General features: G+C 38.7%; 1 protein-coding gene across 2 annotated transcripts in view; it reads right to left on the bottom strand.

The window, feature by feature from the left end:
• The window catches only part of SIK2 (salt inducible kinase 2), a 95,456-nt gene extending 77,110 nt beyond the window's left edge, over nucleotides 1-18,346 (bottom strand). Inside the window, exons 1-4 of one of the 2 annotated variants that reach the window (XM_080930118.1) lie at nucleotides 16,402-16,424; nucleotides 11,225-11,328; nucleotides 7,900-8,016; nucleotides 5,896-5,959 (exon numbers count right to left, since the gene is read on the bottom strand). In XM_080930118.1, the coding sequence (XP_080786244.1) occupies nucleotides 5,896-5,959; nucleotides 7,900-7,941 (106 nt within the window). In that variant the 5' untranslated portion in view covers nucleotides 7,942-8,016; nucleotides 11,225-11,328; nucleotides 16,402-16,424. Of the gene's footprint in view, nucleotides 1-5,895; nucleotides 5,960-7,899; nucleotides 8,017-11,224; nucleotides 11,329-16,401; nucleotides 16,425-18,063 lie in introns of those variants that run through there. The other variant, XM_080930117.1, reaches the window with a different exon arrangement.
• Between the last annotated feature and the right edge of the window lie 1,755 nt (nucleotides 18,347-20,101).

Here is a 20,101-nt window from a genome sequence, read left to right on the forward strand (position 1 = left end):
TTTTAAGATTTAAATGATCAAATTAAGTACTTTAGCACCTACCTTAGGAATGCTCAACAATTATCAATTTTTTTATTTATAAAATTGTAAATATTTCATACAAATACTTGCCAAGTTCTATAACCATCCATGGTTGCTGCCTGTGATAAAATCTCATGCAAATGAAAAGATACAATGTTTACTTTGGTTTTATTGTTTTGAGATGTGTGATCCTAACATCTACCATCTTAGTCAGACCTTTCCTTTGTTTCTTCCATGTAAACAAAGTCTCTTAAACCACCTCCTCTCCCTGCTCAACATCAGACTACACACCACCACTGGATTATCTTCCTGAAATATCCATTCATACATAACAACTTTAGGCAGAAGCATGGTCACTCTAAGAAATAATGCTAACCCCGTGTCCTAACATACAAAGTCTTCTACAACTAGTCCTTACATGCTTTCTTATAGGGGAAAAATTTGAGGCATTCAAAATATTGTATTTTTAAAAACCCTAGAAACAGAAATAAAAGAATATTGGGGAAATGGAACTTAACGCAAACTAATGAATGAGCTACAGAAGTGATGTGGTTGCCTTGGGGGAAAAGTAGGATATGGACGTAGAAATGAGGGCAGATGGGAAAAAAAAACAAACCTTGGAAAATTAGTTTACTCCCTAGACTAGCATATGGGGAGACAGAAATAGAGGGAAGGAAGGGAGAAGAAAACAGAGAGAGAAGCAGGACAGGAAAAGGGAATAAAGGTTGATTAACTAAAGCAGGTAGCTTAATCTGAAATTTGGTTGTCTATATTAATGGTTATTAATAAACTATGTAAGGAATGGCTGGGCACAAGCACTCAGTTCATGGAACTAACTTAGTAACAGACTGGAGAGAGTTTGAGTTTTAAGTAACAGCGAGGTACATGAAAGCTGTTAGTGCAGTTGTAATATAATAAGATGTTTCAGGACGATCAGATAGCATGACTACATTATACTTGACTGGGAAAGAAATAAGGACGTAAACATGAGATCTTCACAAACTCAGATCTTCACAAACTCAGACGTAAGGTGATGAGAGCCTAGATTCGGGTGACAACTGCAGAAACAGAAGATTCCACTTCAAGTCTTTCTGCAAGAATACTGTATGGTCTGCTGGCCAACTAAATACTAAAAATAAGACAGTAAAAAAAAGATGAAATAGGGCTAGAGAGATGGCTCAGTGGTTAAGAGTGCCGACTGCTCTTCTAGCAGTCCTGAGTTCAAATCCCAGCAACCACATGATGGCTCACAACCATCTGTAATGAGATCTGATGCCCTCTTCTGGTGTGTCTGAAGACAGCTACAGTGTACTCATACATTAAATAAATAAATAAATAAATAAATAAATAAATAAATAAATAAATAAATAAATAAATAAAATTATTTTTAAAAAGATGAAATAAAAAGGAACAGTACATTCTCCCAGCAGAGTAGGGCTAAAATAATACTTGTAAAGGTAAACGGTGATTCTAAAGTCTTAAGTCTAAAAGAGAAACACTAAAATATAGTTCAAAATACACATTCCTATACTGTTTTTATGTGTTGTGCTTTATTACATTTCAGCTGACTTAACACATTTTTGGCTTAATTCATTTGAAATCTCACACATATTTTTCATTACTTGATAAATGTTGCTCAAATTGAATATTATCACATATAGAAGCTACTTAAAAAATTATTCTTTTTCTCAAAAACGGTTTTGAGAAAATTCCTAGAGTACTAGGACTCTGGGCTCCTTGCTTTTCCTACACCTACCTCTATTTAATGCTCATTAAAGCAACTTAAGGACTGAGGGCAACTAACACGACTCTGCATCTTAGAAAGATGCTCTGATTAGGGGCAGTGGTGCATGCTTGAATCCTACCACTGGGAAGGAGGCAGAGGCAGGAGAGTTGTAAATTGCAAGTTTGAGACCTATGCTATCCAGTGAAGCCTTGCCTCATAGAGAGAGGGAGAGAAAAAAGGGCGCAGAAAAACATCTAATTCTGGAAAATTCTGGAGACTCTGTTAAACAACTGCATACTACAGACAGGGAAGAAGGGGGATGGAGAAATGCGGTTTTTTTTTTTTTTTTTTTTTTTTTTGAGAGAGATGCAGGAAACATAACAGGCAGAATTTCAAACCATCCAAAGAAGGATACAGGGGATGAAATCAATATTGACAGCAAGGATCCTAGCTTAGATGACTTGGCACATGATGAAGCCAAGTTTTAAAAAAAGAAGAGAGAAAAATAGTTTTTTGTGAGAAAAGACATTGAGTTCTGTCAGGCTACAACCTGCATGAATGACAAAGCCAAAATAAATAAAAATAAATTGTACAAAATGAGCTTTGGTTCCTCTAGAGTCTTCCATTCTAAACAGTGAATATTATCCAAGTATTTCATCATATTTTAAAATTAAGTTCTATTACTCATTGGCTTCAGAACTCAAATGAACTGTACCAGAGTGGAAAGTTAACTAACACTCTGTCCAACTTCTCTATCTAAAACAGATTCTCCTGTTCAAAACTTGAATTGGACATTTACCCTAGATAGCCAGATAGTTTACATTAAGAATAAACGTTTAATGCAAACATTCAGAAAGTGTGCCTCAACTTGTATGCTAATGTGATCCAAGCCTATTTCAACAATCTTAACAGTAAGAAAACTTAGGACTATCCCCTTTTCAAAAAGATGATAGCAAACATGTAAAGCCATTTCTAGTTTATTAAAACTACAGGTTAAAGCTATAATCCCAGCACTCAGGAGGCAGAGGCAGGCCAGCCTGGTCTACAAAGTGAGTCCCAGGACATCAAGTGCTGTTACACAATGATCCTGTCTTGGGGAGGAGTACCAATACAAAAAACAAACAACAAAATCATGCCCCCCTATAACTCCTTAAAATTGTGCAAAGACTTAACAATCCTTCTCGTGACTTCACTAACCCTATGAACTATCTCCACATTTCTCTCCTTGACAAAGTTATCTACTTTGCACTTACTATTTCCTTCTATTTGTTCTTTAAGCACCTTTGGTCTAGCTTTTGGTCTAGATGCTCTTCCCAAATGCTTTCCCTACTGCAGATTAAAGCTATAAAAGCATAGCCGGGCGGTAGTGGTGACGTTAACTTCCACTCCTCACTGTTCTCAGTCTATTACATCACCTAACACAGATACCTGCTCATCCTCCGGAAACTACGTAGCTCATATGGTTTGCAGCAAACCCTTTTCTCTTCCTTTCCCTCCTTTGTCTGGTCTGCTGCTTTATCCTCTTCAATTTGAGGGCCTCGGAAACTAGACCTTGGTATCTCCCATAATTATACACACTACTGTTGTGTCTCTACCTGCCAAGAAGTCAAATTGATTTTACTTTCAAAATATATACTAAAGGGCTAAAGGGAAAACAACTCAGCCAGTAATGCCCTACTGTGCAAACATTAGGACCTGAATTCAGATTCTCTGCACCCACATATAAAACAGGTTCAGTAGAGGATCTGAGTTTAAGTCCCCAAGACCCATGTAAAATCCTGGCATGGTGGTATGGACCTGCAATCCCAATGGTAGATCTCTGGGGCCGGCTGGCCAGGCAATGTATTCAAAACCGTAAGTTCCAGGTTCAGTAAGACCATGCCTCAAACTTAAAAAGGTGTAGAGTGAAGATACTTAATGTCAACCTACATCTCCACATTTACACATGTACACTACACACACACACACACACACACACACACACACACACACACACACTGATGACTCGCTATAGTACTTTCCATCCTGAACAGAGCTGTCAGCAACTTTAACAACATCCAACCAGATCTCTTGCTCTCTACACCTTTCAGCTACAATCTACTTTTAAGACAGCAGTGTCTCAGTCATGATTTGAAGGTGCTGACTCAGGCAGTCACTTGGCTGCTCAAGTCTATTCTATTTTATATGTATAGGTTTTCTTGCACAAGTCTGTACACCACATACATATCTGGTGTTCAAGAAGTCCCAGAGAGGGTGTCAGATTTTCTGGAACTGGAGTTACAGTTGAACTGCCATGAAGGAGCTAGGACTTTAACCAGGGTCCCTCAGGGAGAGCACCAGTGCTCTTAACCACTGAGCCCTCTCTCCAGCTTCATGCTGAAATCTCAATGACCACTGAAAGTCTCCCAATGGATGCAAAGCTCCTTACTCCTCCTCTTATTTACCTTTCTGACTGCTTCTCCCAGTAGTTCTTTTCTTTGCTCCCTCTTGCTCCCACTTCTTGTTATCTTCTCTCCAACCATGCTGGACACTGTTAATCCTTGGACATACCAAGAACTCTGTGGCTTCAGAGACTCTGCATTTACTTTTCTTTCTCTCCTGATAATCCTCTTTACTCCACACAAATAGGACTGTGTTTTCAAATATGACCACGACTCTTTCACTCCCTGTCTCTCTATGCTTTCATGCAAAGAAGCAGAGAAATAGGAGCAAAACAGAAGAGAAACAGCAGTCAATCAGAAGTGACCCAGAGCTGATGCAGATGCTGGAGATTAGCAAACATGAAATTATTGAAACTGTATCCCAGATATTCAATAGCTAAATAAAGTCACGGAACACACACACACAGAGAGACACACACATACTCCTATAAATAAAGGGTTTCAATCAAGTTGTAGTTTACTTAGTGTCTGAGGTGAAAAATACATTTAACTAGAAAAACAGATGAAACATTGCAAAATAAAAAAAATGTGAACTTGAAGACACAGAAGAGTAACTACCTAAAATAAAACACAGAGAGGAAAAAGAAAGAAAAATCTATTGAGCTGTGGGACAGTCTCAAACAGCCTAAAATACACTGGCCTAGACTCTGAAGGAAAGAAAAAAAAAGAGATGGAACAGAAAACCAGTTAAGAAAACAGTGGCTGGAGGATTTCTAAATTCGGCGAAAATGTTGTATGCATAAGTCTAAGCAACTTGTGAACATTAAGCCAAAGAATCTTAAAGAAAACCACAATAGTACATTATCAAATTATTAAAATCAGTGAAAACTGCCTCCGATTAAATCCCTTTATACCAGAAAAAAGACTATTTTAGATATACAAAGACTGAAGGATTTCATCAACTTCACTACAAAAAATACTAAGAAACTCCTTCAAGCAAAAAGAAAATGACCTTGCATGAAACTATGTATCCACACAAAGAAAGAAAGGTGAACAGGTTTAGGTGTACAGAAACTGTGGATTTTACAAAGAGTGAAACCTCTGTTAAAGAGAATATACTGCTAAAACAAAAACAATGTTATAGTGTGTTTTAAAAAGTAGGCTCAAGTGCAATATGAGAAAACCATGATGTCAGGCAAGGCAAAAGAGAAGTACGTTATTTCAATGTTCTTATGCTATGTCAGGGGCGAATATTACTTCAAGGTAGACTGTAGAAGTTAAAGACTTACACATGAACATCCATAGCAATGTATATATTATAACCCCAAACTGAAAACAGCCAAATGCCTGAAAGCAGCCCACTTAAACTAAGGTTTCACAGCTACAGCGTAGCTTAAGAAGCCATGAGATTACACACAGGTCACCACTGAATCCCCCTAAAGCTAAGCCAAAGCAGACTCAATAAACAATGTAAGAAGTAAAAAGAAATATGGTGGCAAATTTTTCTTATAAGTTGGCAAATTTCTCCCATTCTTTTGATATCTAGTCTCTAATGCAAGTAAGAAAATTATGAAGCACTTATACCATATATGTAAGAGAATAAGTTACATTCCATATTTAAACTTACCTAGTTAGTATTTTCTTAGTCTAAGACTTAAAATATTACCAATTCTTAAATAATCAGAAAAATTAACCTGAAATACCCCATTTATGCAGGCTAATGACTTTCTCAAGTTCAAAAAAGAAAAAAGTAAAGAAAAAACTTACCAAAAATTTCTCCATTTTTGGCATATTCTGTCACAAGGTACAACATACTTTTGGTCTCCATTACCTGTTGATAAATGATCCTGCATTAGTCAGTCAGGAAGGGTTAATTTACCACATTACGTGAAAGAGTAAGTTATGAGCAACTGAGAAGTCAGAAGCATGCACAAGCTTCACTATCTACTCATGCCATCCTGCCTGTGAGTGTCCGATCTTTGTTCTAAGTGTACACCCACGGCCCAGCAGGAGCAGCTGCTAGTACACTAGAAATGCAGACTTTCAGGCCTGACCCCAGTACTGCTAAATGAGAAACGACATTTTAATTTGTATGCACATTCAAGTGTAAGGAGGTGAATAAGGACTTTTGCAGATTTTCCCATTCTCTTCACTTCAGTCTGTGAGCTGTGTTTCCAGGGCTCTGGTCTAGCTGAGCCAGCACAATGTGGTACCTATGTTCTTCCCTACTGTACTTTATTTAATAGTTACAAGTTACCGTAATTTTACTTATTAATGACTTATGTATTTTTATTTTATGTGGATTGCTGTTTGGCTTACATGTATGTTTGTGTGAGGGTATTAAATCCCTTACAACTGGAGTTACAGACAGTTGTGAGCTGCCAAGTGGTTGCTGGGAATTGAACCTGGGTTCTGTGGAAGAACAGCAAATGCTCTTAACGGCTGAACCATCTCTCCAGCTCCCTGAAATTATAAACCATTGTTTGCAAGCTCTTTATTCACAAATCTATGGTTTTCATTTAAATTAACTTCTCTAGTTTCAAAAAGAAAGTATGTCATTGTTAGGAATTTGATTTTTAGAACTATAGGATTAAACAGCTACTTAGATTCAAAATACACAACTTTTAGAAAATGCTTTGAGTGGCACAACATACATATTCACATGCTTTGGAGGGTTATCATAAATTGATGGTTTTGAACTTTTTAAGGTGAAACTGTCAAACAATAACATCACTTACAATTATACACACATATGTATAACCATACATTCAAGTATGTGTACATGTGCATGTATACGCAAAGAGTTAGGGAGAGGAAGAGAGAGATAACTAATGATGTATGTGTGCCCTGTATAAGATGCACTCAAGAATATGTTAAACAAAACTATACATTTTAACCTTTTCTTACAATTTCAATACATCTGGGTGGCCTTCCTGAGCATGATGGCATGACAGACAAAGCTGGCCTTCGGAGAAAAGGGCTCCAAGTTTTAATCCCACTCCTATGACGTTAAACACTTGCTGGGACTGAGTTACTAATGTGACGTTTATTAGCTCGCAAGACTTGTGAAAACAGATTAAGTCCAGCATACCATGGGTACACCTATCACAGGCCATCAAAGCCACAGGTCAGCATTCCAGAACCTTCCTGTTTAAAAGCAATTTTTGATTGAAATATATGGTATATTAATCAACAAAGACGTTTAAAGATAGTTTATCGATTATTAAACATGAAATGCTGCTTTAAAAAACCTGAGGAAGCATTCCTTTTAAAACTCATAGCTTAAGCTTAGACACAGGTTAATTTACAAAATTTCTTAATAAAGCTGATTTTTTTTAATTGTCTTATTTTTATGATTCATCAAAAAAATAAGAAAGAAAAGTCAGGACTCTAGGTATTACAAAGTTTGCATCTTTGTAATATACTATTTTAGCCTCTTTGTTTCATAAAACATAAACAGAAGCTTTTTAAATAAACAATGTGTATGACATCCTTATTTATGGTACAACTAACTACCTTTGCAAACCCAGCAAGTTTAGGCACAACGGTCAATTTTTCAAATAGCTAGCTCATAGTCTAAAAAACAACTTTTACATTACCAAGTAGCTTCCTAGTTCCATTTTTACAAATTTAAATATATAGAAAGGGTTAGACTTAGCTTCAGAAACTTTTTTAAAAAGTACACTAGAAAACCTAGCACACAAGTAAAAATCACAATGAAAACAGACATCTGGATGTACAAAGCATAAGGAGAAAGAAGGGTAATCATACCTGATACAGTTTAATGATGTGAGGATGGTCGAGCATTTTCATTATTTGTACTTCTCGGTAGATTTTCTCAAGGTTTACTGCATCCAGCTGTGATTTGTCTATTATTTTTATAGCCACCTGTAGCCCAGAAGACACAGAAATACAATTAATATGTAACACTTAACAGTTTCTAGGTAAGACTCAGCAAATGGTATCTGAGAGGGTGCCTGTCGGTGCCAACACTGAGAGCTAGCGTAATTCAATGTGCATTTGTTCGTTTATGCAACATGTATATCTTAAGCTTCTTCTACTTACAGGGCACAATAGATTTTGTCTGGCACAGTCTTTCATGTGCCGTGGAAAGCAACTCTTCAGAGTTACGTTAAACTGGGAAAGTCCTAGCACTTTCAACCAGCCATCTCATCGTATTCCCTACAGAGTATCTGCCAAGTGGGAAGCAACTGATGGCAGTTTCTACATTGCTGAAAAGCTTTCCTAGAAAAGCGACAGGACCCAAATAATATACAGATAGACTTTTTCCATGCTCTGAAAGCCTTTAAACGTTTTTATTAGTATTTTTCACACAATATATTTTCATCATATTCTTTCCCCTCCTGCATCTCCGCCCAGATTCTCCCCAAAGATACACTTAAAAAAAACCTGAAATGCAAAATATTAAAACCAATCTATGGGAAGTAACATAAATTTGATACAATTAAAATGCAAAACTCCAAGCGTGTATAACTATTAATTTGAACTTTCTAAGAGTTAATTGACGTGACCTGATCCTGCCCTAAATACAAATCCAAAGGGGCTCTGAAGAAAAATAATAAGTTATTCAGAAACAACAATTACATGCTTTTCTTTTTCTTTTGTTTTTCTTTTCATATAACTGAAAAGGGCTAATTTTTAGAAATTCATAGACTTGAAATAAGGTAATCTGATTTAAACAAAAATATTTGGTAACTGAAAATTCCCCATATTAATGCTGGTAAGTCCCAAAGAAATTCTAACATGGACTTCGTATTCTAGCAATGAGAACTCCAATACTGCTTAGCCTCTGTTGTTTCAGCATAACTTTTAATATCAATTAATGTATGTTCTTTAATGGTTCACCATTCCCAAAAAGTATACAAGAGAATAGGACTCAGCCTGTCACTGGACTTCCTTAGTTTCCCATTTACCTCTCTCTCTCTCTCTCTCTCTCTCTCTCTCTCTCTCTCTCTCTCTCTCTCTCTCTCTCTCTCGTTGCTTTATGCTTTGTCATTTTTTTTAAAGCAGCTTTATGAAAAGCTACATTCATTACGTCTGATGATGTTTCATTATCCTAAACAATAAAAATGTTCTTGGAAGCCAATGTCAAACTGCTAGCAAAATGATCTGCCGGTGGTTGGACTGAGCATGTTCGAGATGAAAAACAGCAAGTACTGCTGTCTCTGCCCTTGTGAGGGAGGGACCTCCTCCAACCACATATTTAAAGAGACCCCATTCTTCTTACTAGGCAGTATAACAGAATCCAGGATCTGTAACTTTCAGAAACTGCCAAATAAGAGGGCAAGGCTATGTTGGAATGGAACTTTCTATAGGAAAGTAACATGGAGTTTCACAGACATTGTGTTTCAAGAAAATGTCTCTCCCTAGTTTCTGAAGTCTAGACATCAACACCTTTCTCCCTAATGAGCGGCTGCTATTATGACATGAGTCAAGACCATGTAACAGAATTTGAGAGAAAGGAATCACGTTAAAAATAGTTTAATTATTCCCATTAAAAAACTATGTACATATCTTTTTTTCTCATGATTTAATTTTAAAAATGTGTGTATGTGTGTGCCTTCGTGAGTTAATATGCATGTACCATGTGAGTGCAGGGGCCTGCAGAAGCCAGAAGCCATGAGATCTCCTGGAAGCAGATCTGCACACCATTACTTCTTATTTATGACACCCTGAAGGGGATCACGCTTATCTAAAGAAAGCTATGCACCTTCGTGAAGACAAGTAGAGGGGGAGGACGAAGGGGATAACATTTCAAATGTAAATACAGAGAGTAACAAATTTAAAAAAAGGTATACGTTCCAATGTTCCTTATAGTAGAGCAGTCTAACTAACTGTTTTAATAGACTCAGCTATAATGATTCATGCACAACAGAAGTTTATGTCTTGCTCATATAGCAAGCTTAGATGGGTGGAATTATTAACAAATATATACAGTTCAAAAGGGCTTTCCCATGTGTAAGGTGTGGCTTCTAATGTTGCTCTAAAGGAGCCTCCCGGGAGATTTTGATGGGCAGGCCTCGTTCATCCCATTAGTTAGAAGTCAGTCACATAATTGTACCTAAATGGACAAGAGGCACAAAAAAGTCCAGTTAATGCCCAGACGTAGAAGAGTGGAGCTTTTGATCATCAAGGAACCTCTGCTGAGTGATGGAGTATTTGCCAAGAACTCAGAAATGCAGTGATAATGACAGTAACTTTGCCAACTGCACAACACTTGCTAATTTTACAAGATACTTAAATGCATTTTATCTCTCAAATAACTGGAAGAAGCAGGGTAACTAGGAGCTGATAAGACAGAGATTCAAAAGGCATTACATGTTAGCACACATTAGCATGCATAAGACCCTCTGTCCAAATCCCAAGACCCTTCTTGGTTCCACTGCCCCCCAAAGAAAAAAATAATCAGCAAAGGTTCTAAAGCTCTAGCAAATGAAGGTGGCTGAGGGAACAGATAAAACCTCAGGTCTTCCATTCTAAAATCAATTTCCTTTAAATTTTTAAAGTTCGCTCGCCACACATCTACTGTATGCCAAATACTAAGCCTAGGATACTGAAACAAATTAGATGGGATTTCTATTTTCAAGGAACTTATGTCTGTAAGAGTGAAGTGATTAAAACTGGTTTTTAAGAAAGCATATTTAAAGTCCCCAAATTACAAAACATTGTTTGATTTAAAGGTAAGAATAAACTCAGTTTTTCTGCATAACTTCTACTTGTTAAGAGTTCTAAACCTAGGACAAAAATCTGCATGATCAAGAGGTCAAGAAGGCCAAAACTGATTCTGTTAATTGAAGGACTTCTTTTGTGCTAACTGAATCATTCAACAGTTTAACTCTTGATTATACACATGCTCTCATAAAAATAATATTTTTTCCACTAAGGAGGAAAAGCAAAGCTTCCTCTCTAATGTAAGAGGACATACCAAATAAATCAGAAGGACTGCTGTCACTCAAAACCCTACATAAAAGAGCCAACCATTCAACCACAGACACATTAAAAAATGTGAATTTAAAATAAATAAAAAATGACATTTTCACATTTATATTAGCAAAGATTAAAATTAGATACCCACATGAACCAGGTTTCGATGAGACAGCCATTTTATAAAAATGTTGCATGAATATAAATAAGGTATAATTTTTCTAAAAAGCAATTTAACAGTTTTTTAAAAAGGACCTTTAAAAAAAAAATCACATATTCCGTTAAATTTGAGGACTCTGGTGCTGAAAAAGAACCTGATGGAAACGATCTGAATAAATGACAAAGATTTCTGTGTAAATAAATTAAAGGTACCACTTAAAAACAAAAATATAGTTGAGAATAACTACATGACCTGAGGATTTTTAAGACCATAAGAGAGGCAGTCCAAATTACTTCCACTTTAAAACATTTGAACAATTCAACAACAAAAGACAAGGCAATTAAAAGAGAGGCAAAGTCACAGAAAGCAATTTACAAGAAAAATGCAAATAGCTATCCTATAATACTCCAGTCAAAGTAGCCAAGAAATACAAATTAAGACATTTGTCAGCGGGGTGGAAAGAACCCTATACAGCAGGATTCCTCAAAGTGTTTCTCCTAAGAGAAATTATGAGAGCTGTTTATTTCGGAGGATACGTGGCCTTGAGAGAGGTAATGGATGGACTCTTCCTAAGAGTTCCACTGCAGCGAGACTGCCAGGAAAGAACCAGCTATGCAAATGTATGCAAAAGAACATCCTCGGAACTCAGAGCACTGCAACACAGAAAGATGAACTTTATGCTCAGTAAGGCAAATTAGTTAAATAAATTATGGCAGTGACATGCAAGATGCCTCCTAATGATGTTCTCAACCTGTGGGTTGTGACCTCTTAGGGTCTAAATGACCCTTTCTCCTATCCTGCATATCACATATTTACATTATGATACATAATAGTAGCAAAATTACAGTTATGAAGTAGAAACAAAAACAATTTTATGATTGGGGGTCACCACTGTATTAAAAGACTGCAGCATTAGGAGAATTGAAAACCAATACCTCAGCACCCATGATGGTCTCTGTCTCTGTCTGTCTCTCTCCCTCTGTATGTGTCTATGTTTGTTTGTTTCAAGTTTTGCTTTATTATAAATAAAGCTGCTATGTACAAATGACACATTCCACTTATGGACATATGCATTAAATTTTTGGGGGGTAAACGCACAGGATAAAGGTTGACTCTTGTTGTATGTGATATGAATTTAAAGCTTTAAAAATCTCCCAAACTATTTTCCAAAGTTTCCCTTATTTTCTATTTATTAGCAATTTCTGAAAAGTGTTTTGTTTTCCTACACCTCTGTCAATCTTGGTATTGTCCATATTTATCATTTTAGCAAGACACTTTTAGACAGTGTTTTTGTTTAAGACTTGGAAATGTTACTAACAAATGAAATACAAGTACATAGGTTATATGTACAGTGATATCAATCTTATTTCAAACATAAAATACAAGTGAATTAGGAGGTTCTTCACCATCATCTCCTGAGTTTTGGGAGAAGTAGAAACTAAATTCTTAGTTTCTTCTGAAAGCTTTTTTACAATGGCTATAGAGTAGGTCTAACTTCTGTAACTGGGTGAAATTGGATATTTTGTACTTTAAAGAACTTAAAACATAAAAGGATTGTCACCAATTTAATCTATCTAAGATGCATCTCTTAATCTGTCTAAAGAACTTTAAACTTTTTTAAACGTAGAATTTCTAATAAAATCACCCTTTGTCTTCCAATCTTTTAACTATTATAACTGGATATTTTATATGAATATTTAAATGAAAAACATTTACACAAATTATTTACTTAAAAAATACAGATGCAGGAGGACAGGTAAAAGGTCTATTAAAAAGTAAAGAGAGCTATCATAAGAAATTCTGAAATCCATTTGATGCCAAGGAAGTGAAACTTTAATCATCAGTGGACTATAAATCAAATGTCATCAAGTGAATCCAAGGAGGCCAGTTTCATGATTTCCAAATAAATGTTTTCATAATTGCCTGGTGCAAAAGATATAATTCCTTAGAGGACTTAAAATCAGAACACACTAAACTCTGTTAAAGGTAAAAGTTTCTACAGAATAGAGAAATTTACACAACTTTAGGCCAGCTAAGTGGGTAAAAGCACATGTTGTATGGGCCTGATGACCTGAGTTCAAATCCCAGGACCCATATAAAGAATGAAGGAGAAAACTAAATCTACAAAATTATCCTTTTGTTTCCACATATGTGCACTTGCCCCCCAACATCACACACACATGCACACACACACATAAAATTGAACATTTACAAAAATCTCACTGTAAATACTTGTTTTCCTTCCCTGATAAAGAGGTAATTTTAATAATATTTAGCAAAACAAATTACCAATTATTACTTAAAGACCAAAAATTAGAGAACAGTCTAATAAAAATATACACAGCATAACAAATAAAAGTCTTATTTCAATACACAAAAGATCACATCCAAGCCTATTTACAAATGTTAGTGGTTAGACATTTGGTGACAGGTCCCTCTATTGCACATAGTTCAGCCACATCTTAAAATTTGGATTATTTTTGCAGCATAAGACTAATACCAAAGCTACTGAAAAGAGTTATAGAATGTCAAAGCAAAATATAAACCAACTGTATTTAAAAGCCCTCTTCAAGAAACACCATGCTCACAGTTTAACATGCCCTTCTTTTTGTTTCTACTCTTACTACAAAAATATAATTTTGAACTTTGTTCTTAGAAAGTGTTAAGAAATTCTACACTTTAAAGTGGTAGTCTGAGAATCATGCCTGAATATCCAACTCCCAGAATACACACAGAAAACGTTTTGGTGCACAAAGGCAGTTTCACACGGCCTTCAACAGTCGTTCTGAGCTCAGGTTCTTTCAGGGATAAGTAAGTAGCCTGATTTCTACAGGCCACCTTAATAAGGTAACTTTTAGAACTTCTCCCAAGTTTCTGTACACTCTTCTTCACATGACTATTAGGGGTAAGCAACACAAAACTATGGTATTGAGGAAAAGTCAGTTGTCTGTATAGAGAGGGATCTGAAAACAATGATGGCCACCTCTGGGTACTGATAGGGGAAATATTTGATTTATACATATTTAAAATTTTTTTCAACAGTAAATATCATAGATTAGGTAATAAAAATTCTTGAATGTAAAAGTTACACCTTCTCACTTAGTAATCTCCCTAATAATTGCCAGCAATTCCTTCTCCCAGAGACATTTACAGTGCAGACACAGACTTACATACACAATTGTGTCCCCTGTCCATTGCTGAGAACTGGAAATGATAAGAGAATCACAAGTAGAATGGTCATCTACAAGGTTGAATACTTAGCTACTAAAATACTGTAAGAAGTTGTATATGATAGACAAGACGTAAAATGTGTGGGAGCACACATTTTCTATGTGTTGCCACCTATAGAAAACAAGTGCATTAAGAATACTAAAGGGCAATGTGACATGCTAAGAACAACTTATTCCCAAATGGACGAACTATGTACCGCGTGCTAGGTCTCCTGTATTCTCTACATTTGCTATACTGAACATTCCTGAACAGAAAACAGAGCACTGAGAAAAAGTAATTTTCCTAGAATTTTCCTTAGACAAAAGCCAAAAAGCAAATAAACAACCTACCCCTGAACTAACTATATAGTTAACTAGAAGGAAAAAGTTGCTTCCTAATATAGCATTAATAAAACACTACTCAAGGACATTCATAGAACAGAAAACTAGCAAACCACTACTGCCCAAAATAGTTTAATAGCTTAGATGGTGTTATTCTTTTCTCATTGTGCTAATTTTACAAAATTAGCTTCTGTAATTCATAAGCCAGCTTTACAAAGATTTTTATGAAGTGTTATATTAGGAAACTGGATTCTGCCACCCCCATTCCCTTCCCTTTTGTGTGCAAGATTTACACAGAGATCTAGCACATGAATACCGCTTCAAATGACGTAATTACATTTCTTAGTGTTAAGCCATTTGATAGATTAAGCCAAAATTAATGTCTCTTTTGTATACTAATTTTTTCCTTAAAGGGAAACAGACTTCTCCCAAGAGCTACAAAAATATAACTTATTTTTTATGAATGATACAGGAGATAAAGAGCCATTAAAAATAAAATTATTCATCACATAGATGTTTAAGTTAAGTCCTAAGATTTGTCTCAGGGGCTGTCAAGATAGCCAGAGAGTAAAGACACTTGCTGCTGAGACCCTGATGTTCGATCCCCAGCAACCACAGTCAAAAAGAGAACCAGCTCCTGCAAGCTGTCCTTTGACCAACACACACACACACACACACACCGCGCGCGCACGCACGCACGCACGCACGCACGCACGTATGCATATATACACACAAATAAATACAATAAAAATTATTCTATTTTTAAAATTGCCCCAGGATCAAACCTGAAGACAAAAAAGATTTCCAAGTTCTAAAACACATAAGTCTAGAATGTTAAAATACAGTACACAAAGGAACTTCCATGGCACTAAGTATAATCATATTTTGCTAGTTGTTTGCTTTATACTATTATTAACTGTTATCACTGTAATTATTGTAGTATGTTAAGCAATGAGAAGCTAAAATAAGGTAAAAAAGTTGAAAATTTCCCTATCTTATTTACAGTTTGCATGATGGTTCTATTTATCAAAGATACAAATATTCAGTAAAGATGATTGGCCATGGGGAGAGAGTACAGTCCCCTGTGAAAAACAGCTGAAGCAGAGAAAGCCATAAAATGCAAGTATCTCAGGGATTTTGGCTGAGAGATAGTCATATTATTTCAGAAGGTTAAAATACAGTAATGCTGCTCAGTTGTTGTGCCCTTAAAGCTGGCTAAATAAACATAATAGTTAAGCTTCAAAAAAACAAAAACAAATATTCAGTAAATAAAGAACAGTTGTCCCTAAAGAAAAAAAACTCTGAAACATATTACTAGAAATCGAGTCAGTGCTTTTACTAAGCAAGTCCCCATGTAACTGTCTTATAAAACTTCAGAAAACCATTTTGCAAACTAAAACACTGCTACAAAGACTTTTAAGTATAGTAACTACTAAGACCATTTCCCCTTTTTATGCCTAAAACGCATCACAAAATGTATCAACAATCACAAAATTACCACCAAATGCTCAGCCTTATGCACTGTCAAAACAGAAAATCACAGAGAGGAGGAACCTATAGGATAAACGTTTAACCTTTAACATAAAAAAATTTTACACACATATACCACACACACACCCTTAGCAATTGTAAAAGCTTTCACGATCTGACAGGTGTCTTCAATCACAAATGTAACTGATCTGACAGTCATAGGCAGTGCTACTCCACAGTGCCCCCTAGCTGGTTTCCTAAGAAATATCAGTTTGAAAGGGACACCTCCAGAATTGTCACCCTCAAGAGAAAGTGTAAATTGTCATCAACTCCACTTAAGCAGCTCTCAGATACAACATTAACTAAACTCTATCTGACAACAGCTGACCACTAAATACTGTTAATAAGAAAAAATCGTATGCAAGGATTTGGTCTCCAACCACACAATGTAACCAAAACGTTCAGACTCTCTTTGTAATGTGCTATTTTGGGTAGTCATTGAAAAGGACTCATAAATACACCCATTTAAGAGACTTCCTTTTAATTTAATATCCACATAAAGGTATATGACATTTGGCCATAGCTCTTTACAAGAATGAAACAACTTTATTCATTACAATAATTGCTGCGTTCTGATTAAGTTATGCGAAATTTTAGTAATGTCAATATACTTATCATTACAAGCAATCTAGATTCATAACACTGGTAAAGTTGTGAAAGGGAAATTTTTAACCTTGGTACTGATGCCCTAAAGAAGAAAGATTTAGGTGGTGTGTCAGGAATTCGTGAGGCAAAACAAAAGTGCAGACTCGTAAGTCATGGGGGGGTGGGGGGGTGGGAGAGGTTAGAACGTTCTTAAGAACGTATGGGGTGGGGGATACACGAACAGGATTAAAAACTGGCTAGAGAAACAAAACCGGTGAAACTCCAGTGGCAATCTCAAGGCAGAATAGAGTACGTCAAAACCACTAGGTTGCAGTCTAAGAAATGGTTGTGTTTCGATCGTTTTTTTCCAAGGTATTTAATTTGCACGTCTTAAAATAGAGACCCCCGAGGAGAGCAGCTTGAGGCAATGGAAGGAACAGGGTGGGCTAGGTAAGAGCGGAGACTTGGGAAAAGAGTATGTGTAGTACATTAGAATGTACCACGGAGGGGGGACGCTGGAGAGTGGATGTCAGTAAGCAGTTGAGGGGCTGAGTAAAGTCCATCTGATGCGGCTTAAGGAATACGTGCTCCGGAGCCAGCATGCACACCAGGTAAAGGGACAACCCCAGAAAACGGTGCAGGGCTGAGATGACCAATTTTAACCAGCTCTATTGTGTGGTGTAATTTGCTATACCTCCTGCAAGTGATCAAGCCAGCCAAGGCACGGTATCCGAGACCCTGCGGGCCCAAAGCAGAGAAGATGGACAGCGGCCCGTCCGCACCGGTCCGGTCCGAGGCACCCCATCCTCGCCCGGCAGAGGAGGACACTTGGTCCGGGCCGCGCTCCGCGTCCGCCGAGCCCGGGAGCTGCTGGTCCCCTTCTCCGGCCGGCGACGTTGGTCCCCGTGCGGTCCGGGAGCACCGAGACTTCCCCTCCCACCCCACCCCCAGCCGAAAGCTGGGAAGACGCGGAACTTGTGCTTGGGAACCGAGGCCACAGACCTGGCTCCCGGGTGGGAGACTCGGGACGGAAGCCTGCGTGGCTTCCCGGGGACAACCTATACACACTCGACCTGCACCCCGCGGTCCCCGCAATGCCAAGGCCCGCCGTCCCCCACCCGGGGCGCAACCACGCCACGCTCCCGCCGAACCCCGGGGCCGCACCTCCGTCTTGGTGATCCGGTGCCGCCCCAGCTTCACCACGGCGAAGTTGCCCTTGCCCAGCGTGCCCTCGATGTCGTAGAACCCCACCCGGACCGGCCCGCGCTGCAAGTGCCTCGGGCCATCCGCCATGACCATGCTTGGCCCCCCGCTGCAGAACACGACGACGGGAGCGGGAACGAACCGGCCGGCAGGACGCGGCGCGGAGCGGGCAGGAGGGCGTCGGGCGGCGCGCCTGGGCTCTGGGCGACGGCCGCGGCTCTCGCTCCGGCGCTGCTTCCCTCCCGCCCCACAGGGCCCAGCCAGGCGCGCGCCGGCGCTGACGTGCGCCGACGTCAGGGGGCCGGGGCAGGGGGCGGGGGCGGGCCTCCACCGGTCACCATGGCTACCACAGCAGCGCCGACGTCGGGGGCGGGAGGGAGGGGCGGCGCGCGGCTCAGGCTGGCACGAGGCTTCCGGCCGCGGCGAGGCCTGAGAAGACTGAGGAGGGCGCCGCGGCTCAGGGGCGGGGTCGCCGCCCGTCCGCCCCGCCCCGCTCCTCCTGCCTTCCAGCAGAAGCGCAAGAGCGAGCCCTGGTGGGCCGTGCGGAGGATGCACTGGGCGCGTCTCCGGTAGGGTCGTCCGGGCAGCCCTTCCCGCCAAAACCTCTCCCTCAGCGGACTGAGGCTCTAAATTTGGAGCGCGAGGAGCACCGTGGCTGAGCAACGCGTTGCTCACAGCCTCTTTCCTTTGTGTTCTTTTTAGCTCCCTTCTCGGTACTATTTAAGTCTCTCCACTCTTTGATATCTCTGAGGATTCCTGTTCACAGCAGTCCGGTCACTTGCCAAAGAAGAAAGAAAAATGTCAGAGAGACCCTAAGGATGATTGAGAATTCGGAATTGCTAACGGGCTTCGGAGCCTGGAACCTCTGGAATGTAGGCAGAGTTTTACTTAGTTGAGCCTGTCTCTGGGGAGAGGTGACCCTGCATTATCCTAAAAGGCTTAGGGAACTTGTAAACGGTTAAAAAGTATCTAATCCGATTTGTTTCCAGATGATGGAGCAGGCAGCTAGAATGAAGGGAGGTGTCAACGTCGCACAGGTAATGGTAGAATTCTAATTATAAGCCATCATACCAGTCATCCATGTGGTGACCTAAGTAAACAGCGACATTTTAATATCTTGAAATATATCATGTGTGTCCAGACCTTGGTTCCTGGGTACCCATTGTCCATTAAAAGAAACTCAATTCGTTGGGAGTAATGACTTAGTCCAAGGCAGACAGGGCAAGTATAAGATGCTCTTGAAACATTTTATATGAGTAAACAAGAGGATTTTTAAGTATATTCAACAGGAAGAATATGTCAAGAGAACAGCTTGAAAGTTCATTGCCAAACCTGAGTTCTAAGCATCATAAAGAACTACTTTATATAGATACACTATAACACACATTAATTTTACATTTTATTTTGTGTAGAAGTCAGAGGACTGGGTGCTGGAGTTGGCTCTCGACTTCCACTGCTGTAGGTAACTTTATCCAATGTGCCCTCTGTCAGGCACTAGTCACATTTTTGTTTTGGGGGCGGCTGTTTTGTTTTTGAAACTGTCTCACTGTGTAGCACCACATAACATGTAACTCGCCCTGTAGGCCAGGCTGGCTCATACTTAACAGAGATCTTTCTCCTGAGTGCTGAGATTAAAGGCAGGCGTCACCATTCCCAGCCCACATTAAAAATTTTAAAGGGGCTAATACTTCATATTTTCACTTTAACTTTTTTTAGACAGGTTCTCAGATATTTGGTATATGTGATAAGCCCTATTAAATCTCCCTCCCTCTCCCTCCCCAACCCCCACTCCCACTCCTCTGGTTCAGGAAGCTTGAAACCCAGAACCTTACGCATGCTAGGCAAGTATTGTAGCACTGAGCTATGTTCCCAGGCAGGATAAATGAGAGGATGTATATAGAAAGTATGAAATCACCATTTTGTGGCGGTTATAGTAATAATTATTTCAGTCAAGAATTATCAACAGGTGTCAAAGTCATTGGGTAAAATTTGGTTGGGA

This window comes from Micromys minutus, assembly GCF_963924665.1.
Source record: "Micromys minutus genome assembly, chromosome: 16".
NCBI classification, from domain to species: Eukaryota; Metazoa; Chordata; class Mammalia; order Rodentia; family Muridae; genus Micromys; species Micromys minutus.